This window comes from Oratosquilla oratoria, chromosome 26, assembly GCF_046742065.1.
Source record: "Oratosquilla oratoria isolate Oo_2021 chromosome 26, ASM4674206v1, whole genome shotgun sequence".
In the NCBI taxonomy this organism is placed as follows: Eukaryota; Metazoa; Arthropoda; class Malacostraca; order Stomatopoda; family Squillidae; genus Oratosquilla; species Oratosquilla oratoria.
This window is the reverse complement of record NC_134802.1, coordinates 43928044-43935543: the sequence shown is the minus strand read 5'-3', so window position 1 is coordinate 43935543 and position 7500 is coordinate 43928044. Positions and strand designations below refer to the sequence as shown.

At 40.3% G+C, this 7500-nt stretch overlaps 1 protein-coding gene across 6 annotated transcripts in view; it reads left to right on the top strand.

Moving 5' to 3' along the window:
- The window catches only part of LOC143039494 (uncharacterized), a 957356-nt gene that overhangs the window by 255277 nt on the left and 694579 nt on the right, over positions 1–7500 (top strand). For all 6 annotated transcript variants that reach the window (XM_076209611.1, XM_076209609.1, XM_076209610.1 and 3 more), the window contains exon 2: positions 6499–6591. In XM_076209611.1, the coding sequence (XP_076065726.1) occupies positions 6525–6591 (67 nt within the window). In that variant the 5' untranslated portion in view covers positions 6499–6524. The remainder of the gene's footprint in view (positions 1–6498; positions 6592–7500) is intronic.

Here is a 7500-nt window from a genome sequence, read left to right as displayed (position 1 = left end):
GGCTCTTAGGGAATATTGGAGTTGGTAAATTGAATCGTAGCCTAACTTTATTCAAAGTAAAACATTTAAAAAAGGGGGATAAAAATAGATGTGGAAGAGAGAAAGAGGGAGAGAAAGGATGTGGAGGAGGAGGAGGAGGTAATTGGGGAGGTGCCTAGCTCGATGATGAAGAAGAGGACAGGTAAGTCAAAGAAAACGGTAAAGGAAGGAGAAGTCTGAAGAAGAGAAATGTGAGAAGAAATCTTGAGGTGTCTGTTGGGAATGGGATGTCGCTGACTTGGCATAATTAGGGTCATGGGAATGAGTAGAGGACGCCACCAGCGCTCCCAGAAGGTTTAGGGGACGAGGGAAGGAAAGGAAAGAGGGAACGGCATACGAAAAAAGAAGAAAATTAACATAATTCTTGCCCTCGGCTGAGACATCTTGCTACTTTGATGGCCATCTAGAGGAATTGACCATTTATTTACTAAATCGCATCCAGTATTGATATTGCCCTCTTGGCACGTGATTATGTTTGATCGTATTTCCCCGAAACGAGGCCATCAGGCTTGATATTATCTCCATTTTCTGTCGTTAAGGCTCGTGTACGAAGAGGGGTCCGTTTATGGCTAAAAATGCGCATAAAGTTAAATTTGTGTCTGTGGGGTCATCCTGCCCAGTACATTATCAAAGTAATTTGAGATCATTTAATGGTTTAATACCCGCATTAAAAATCCGGTAGCTTCATACGATCGTATCAAAGTGAATATATCAAGGCCGGGTGAAATTCGTTGCAGATCACGTTGAGGCGAACACGAATGCAAACGACATGACGTCATGTCGTTGCTTTATCGACGCTTTTGTGAAAACGATTTCGCTATATTTATATGTTTGTGAGAATAAGGTATTATATAGCAGTAAATGAAAAGAGATATAGAGGCTTAGAAAAACAAACAGGATATTTATCTTTTTACAAACTTCTAAAGCATAGACTCCATTCAGGTAAGCATACAAAGCGGACATTTTAGTGATTTTGAAATTCAACTTCAAATAACGTTTTTTTTAGCCAAGTAGAGAATGGGAATGCGAAAGATTAGTTTTATTCTTTTCGTTTGATGTAAAAAGATCAAATACTGTGGTCCTACAGTTAGATAATATTCATAGTAGTAGTTATCGCAGCATATTCCATTTGGTGCACACACACAAACACACGCGCACGCGCACACACCCTGTATCCTCTTGGTTAGAATTTGAATAAAATTACCGACAAATTGAGTAGGCTTACAGGCTAAATCTGTACTTGTTTGTTGGTGCGTTCCAAGATATTGGCCTGTGAATACGCCATCTAAGGGTGTTTAGGGTGATCGCAACAAATTACTATGAATTGATTCGAGAGAGGAGGGGAGAGAGAGAGAGGGAAGGATGGTGTTGGTAATATAGATAGAAAATAGTAAGACTCAGTCTTCAACGTTTGCTAATACACACACACACACACACACACACACACACACACACACACACACACACACACTGGGTTTTTAGAGCAAATGTCGTTATTGTGTTTTGTAATGACTAGACTGAAAGTATGATAATGTATTGAAAATAAATATGTATAAACGATAAATAAAAATAAATTTGATGTTTGTAATAGAAAGGATTCTGTGGTGATGGTACGTGGATGTATTTTGAGGTGAGACCTTTTGTGTTGTCTTTATTGATGTGTTGGATGTCCCTAGGGAGGAGCCCCGGCTGGCTTAGTGGTAACGCGCGCGTCTCAAACGTGAGAGGTCCGGGTTCGAATCCCGGGCAGGATATTAAAAAAAAAATTATAAAGGAATAAATAAATGAAGTAGAATTAGATAATTACTAAATATATTTAAATTTCAAATTATGAATAAATGAATGATTGAGATAATGAATTCGATGAGAAATAATGAATAAGTGGGTAATTAAAAAGTATAAGTAGTTAAACCTCATACGTATGTGCGTATGTTTCCGCCTTGTCAGGTTGAATCAGTCAGACTTTTTGAGTATTTTGTAGTCCATTTTACCAAAGTTCCGTATCACCTCCCCTTATATTGGATGGTAATAGACGAATTGAAATGCGAAATTCAATAACGATACCTTCTCCATTATTTACGTCATCCTGGTTGACAGAAATGCAGTCGTTTGCAATAATTTTTCTCCCCAATGATACAATCGTCCTGCCATTTTTACCTTTTTTAATGTTTGATTTGATATACGAAATGGTTAAGAGAGGTACGTGATGTGTCGTAGTAAGCTTAGCTGTAATATTGTTCTGATTAATATCAACGTATACCTACATTGATCAAAGGACGGGAGAAGATGGAGACATCGAGGTAATTAAGTCTTGTATCACTCTTTGGCCGATTGTGTTTGTTCAGTTCTTTGAAAGAAAGCACAGAAAACGCACAACCCCGACGAATCTCATTAAGGACAATCTATATGTTTTAATTGGTTGGTGGCTATCCAATCAAACAAAAGTGTTCATTATTGAAAGACCACTGCAAGACCTCCTGCCTATTCCTTTAGTCCAGTGATTCTTAACCTGGGGCACCCCCTAGGGGTATGAAACCTCGAACCCGGGGGGGGGGGGGTTACGAGACACGATAACCATTGCAATGACACTGTATATTTACAATGAGAAAGCAAAGCAAGGTTTGTATCACTAATCCTTTTCATACGTTTGCATTGTATTTGTTTTGGACGGGGATACGAGAAGTGAAATATCAAAGGGTACAGGCACTGGAAAAGGTTAATCACTTAGTGTGTGGGGCAGGAGGGGGTGTGGTGTACATACACCTACAAACATACTTGTAGGGTACATGTACACCACACAAGTGTATTTGTAAGTGCAAATTGATGCATGATAGCGTTGAGTCAGGTCAGACTGCCACACAACTCTAACATGCATCAATTTGCTCCAACAAGCATATTTGTGGGATACATGTACACCACACAAGTATGTTTGTAGGTGCAAATTGATGCATGGTATCGTTGAGTCAGGTCAGACTGCCACACAACTCCAACATGCATCAATTTGCTCCTACAAGCAAACTTGTGGGATACATGTACACCACACAAGTATGTTTGTAGTTGCAAATTGATACATGGTAGCGTTGAGTCAGGTCAGACTGCCACACAACTCCAACATGCATCAATTTGCTCCTACAAGCATACTTGTAGGATACATGTACACCACACAAATTGATGCATGGTAGCGTTGAGTCAGGTCAGACTGCCACACAACTCCAACATGCATCAATTTGCTCCTACAAGCATACTTGTGGGATACATGTACACCATACAAGTATGTTTGTAGATGCAAATTGATGCATGATAGCGTCGAGTCAGGTCAGCCTGCCACACAACTCTAACATGCATCAATTTGCACCTAGAAGCATACTTGTGGGGTACATGTACACCACACAATTATGTTTGTAGATGCAAATTGATGCATGATAGCGTTGAGTCAGGTCAGACTGCCACACAACTCTAACATGCATCAGTTTGCACCTACAAGCATACTTGTGGGGTACATGCACACAACAGGGGTAGAGTGAGGTAAACTGCAGCAAACGAACTCCCGGGGAAATGGCTTGCGGACCGTTGGCTTCATATTTGTGTGCAGGATTAAAGCACGTACGCCAGAACCAGGAGAATAAGCCACGACTGAAGCCGCTTCGTCGAGTTCATTATTTCGGGGTCTACGTTCACTTGTTATTTTATATAGAACAGTTCACGAGCTCTGCCCAACTCCCTCGATATGAAATCCCTCCCTGAGCTGGATGATTGCGTCAAGGACAGTGGTCCCTAAACTTTTATAAACTGTGAGCCATTTCCCATGCTGTAAATACATTGCCGGGCGCCAAAGAAAATAAATAAATAAAAATAAAATAAATGGAATAATAAAAAAACATAGAACAAATATAAGATAGATATAATGATAAGTAGATTAATGAGTGAAAACAGAAAGCTCTCTAGTGAACCTTCGCGGGCGTCAAGTAAGAGTTCTGAGGGCGCCATTGCGCTCGCGAGCTACAGTTTGGGGACCAGAACGAAGTACGTAAAGTGCGTTTCCTCAGAGAACAGGTTCGTTATGAACGGTTTCATTCATCGTGGCAAAAGGTTCTATTCCATGAAGGTCAATGGATTTCCCAGGTCTGTCCCGACAGCCCTAGCCAGGCGGGGAGGCGACCAGTATTTCCTAAAAAAAAAAAAGAAAAAAAGAAAAAAAAAAAAAAAAAAAAAATCATAGCTGACAGTTGTTTACATTGCCAGGGGTTTCTCACTTACCACTGCGTGGGATTTGGATGGTGAGTGTCCACGCGAAGACTAGGAATCGTGGGACGGTATCGGTCAGACCACCCACTTTCTCGGAATAGGTGTTCGTGGAAGGGGACGAGTGGTTTGTAAGTAAACTAAAAGATAGCCATGTGTAGAAAAGCGGCTCTTAAGTGATCGCGTCTCAGGAAGTCTATATTTATCGTGGCTCAGGAAAAACTCTAAAGAAAACTTAAGTGGCGTCTCTTTAGAGAAATAAAAAATTGATAATGCAATTTTGACACGTACGGGTCGGGATTGAGGGGAGAAGAGAGAATGTACCCTACTGGGATTTGTTGTAAATGTCGAACCATTTGGGAAATAACTTTCGTAATTTACACATTTTCTTCTATTTTATTTCTTAGGTTAATGTATAATTAGTTTTGCATTGCGAAAAAAGTGTACATTAACTTGATTACTGCCATTCTTTTTACCTTTCCAGCGAATCAGGTCCACCTTTTTTTATCCAATTAATATGGTAATTCTCTCATTACTTTGGTTTCATTGTCTATGAATCATCACTGTCCCTCATTATCATATTGCGAGGTTAATGTAATCATTACTGTCCATTTTCACCCTTATCGCCTTTAGTTTTGTTGTATACTACAGTAAATTACGTCATAGAAGAAACATAAATATTTTGAGAAAGTTTGTAAATCAGAAATGTAGTTGGGCATACTTTCTGTACAAACTAAAAACGGGGAAAAAAATTGTGTTTTTTTAACCAGGTTTTTGAACCATGCATTTTACTTTAACAATGAATCTGAAATGTTTTATATACAACTCACTCTACAATACACAACGTCTGCCAAAAATGCAATCTTTTCAAGTCTTTATATATATATATATATATATATATATATATATATATATATATATATATATATATATATATATGTTGTCATTTTAAAAAATACCAAACTAAGTTCAGCAACACTGCAGAACACATAAGCACGTCGCCCTTGCTGGAAGTTGAGAACGAAGAACGACTATATTACAGTTGGTACTTGGATGTAGAGAGACCTACTGGTATATTGACCTTGAAATCTGCATTCCAACAACTCGCCTCCTCCCCTTCCTCCTCCCCCTCCTCCTTCGGTTCCCAGGCCATGACCTGACCTGACCTTTAGATTACAACTTTCACTTCATAAAGTCGATGACCTCGGATCATCCGTTGTACCAGAAACTACGTCAAGGTCACGGGTGTCCTTATTTGGGCAACCTGCCCAAGAACCTAACGGCCTTCGGGAGGAGGTCGCGCATGGCACTTGGCCCCCAAGCACACCTGCCTACGTACGAGGATCCCGTATAGGGAGTTCGAAGCGTGGGGGAGGGATTGGGTGTGTCTTGGGCCACAGCCGGGGCTGTGATCGATGTGGAGGGAGGGTCTATGCTCCCCCCTCCCTCCCTCCTGCCCTCCCTCTCTCCCTCTCTCCCTCCTTCCCTCCTCGTTGGAAGCACCCCTGCCTTCCTCACTTGATGTGCTTGTTCGTCTATCTGGACAGGGTCGCGCATCATCTCAAGGGTATATTGTCTCGCTCTTTCACTCTCTTTCCTTCTCTTTCCCCCTTTCCCTTGCCCCCCTTGCTCTTGTCTCTTTATTTTTATCTTATTATATTTTTTTGTGTTTTGTCTCTTGTCTCTCGTTCTCTCTGTCTCACTCGCGCACACACACATCCAATTTTTCTCTACTCCTCTCTTCTCCTCTCTCTTCCCTCTTTTTCTCCTCCCTTTCTTCCACCTACCATGCTATTAATCTCCTACCTCTCATACTTTCTTCCCCTTCCTATCTTTCCTACCTCTCCCGTCTCCCCTCCTATCTTTCCTCTCACTCTTCCCTCACCTACATCTCCCGTCTCCCCCTCCTATCTCTCCTCCCTCCCTCCCTCCCTCCTTCCCTGCCTCCCTCCCTCCTTCACTCCTTGCCTCTCTCCCTCCCCTCCTTGCCTCCTTCCCTCTCACCCACCCTCCCTCCTGTCCTCCCTTCTTCCCTCCGTCTTTCTTTTAAGCCGTCTGGGAAAGCCCGGGTGTGAAACTATCGCCTGACCTTTTGGAGGAGGAGGAGGAGGAAGGGGAGGGGATCACCGACCACAGTGCTCGTCAGTAGTTTTGCTTTCGATGTCAGACGACGCTGAATGAAGTCTTCGGCTCACCTGGGTGTTCTTCTCTTTGCAGCTGATGATGTAGTGAAGTGCAGCAGCATGGAGAGAGGTCGGGACAACAAATTACTCTCGCTCCACAGGCTCAGCCCAACGCCCTTCTCGTCGGGTAAGTAGATAGCAGGGGTGGCAGACAGTGGTATTCTTAAAAAAAATCTTTCCCTTCCAAGGATTTGTATAAGATTTATATAAAGAAAGATTTATATAAGAAAAAAAATTGAAGAATGCCACCGTAAGATTCTTACGGTTGTATTCTTTAAAAAAAAAAATCTTTCCCTTCCAAGGATCTGTATAAGATTTATATAAGGATTTTTTTTTTTTTTTTTTTTTTTTTTTTTTTTTTTTTTTTTTTTATTTTTTTTTTTTTTTTAAAGAATGCCACCGTAAGATTCTTACGGTTGTATTCTTTAAAAAAATCTTTCCCTTCCAAGGATCTGTATAAGATTTATATAAAGAAAGAATTTTTTTTTTTTGAAGAATGCCATCGTAAGATTCTTACGGTTGTATTCTTTAAGAAACAATCTTTCCCCTTCCAAAGATTTGTATAAGATTTATATAAGGAAAGATTTTTTGTTTTAAGAATGCCACCGTAAGATTCTTACGGTGGTATTCTTTAAAAGAAATCTTTCCCTTTCAAGGATTTGTATAAGATTTATGTAAGGAAAGATTTATATAAAGAAATAATTTTTTTTGAAGAATGCCACCGTAAGATTCTTACAGTGGTATTCCTTAAAAATTCTTTCCCTTCAAAGGATTTGTATGACATATAAGGAAAGAATTTTTTTAAAGAATACCACCGTCAGTCAAGAAGGTTAACATCTAGTATATTCGTGTCAAGCTGTGTATGCTGGGAACAGGTTAATATACACTTCATGTACACACACACACACACACACACACACATACACACAGGCTGTATTCTCTCTCAGGGGATGGCCGGCACTGCAGTGGAACATTAAGGCCGAACTCAACTATATATATATATATAAATATATATATATATATATATATATATATA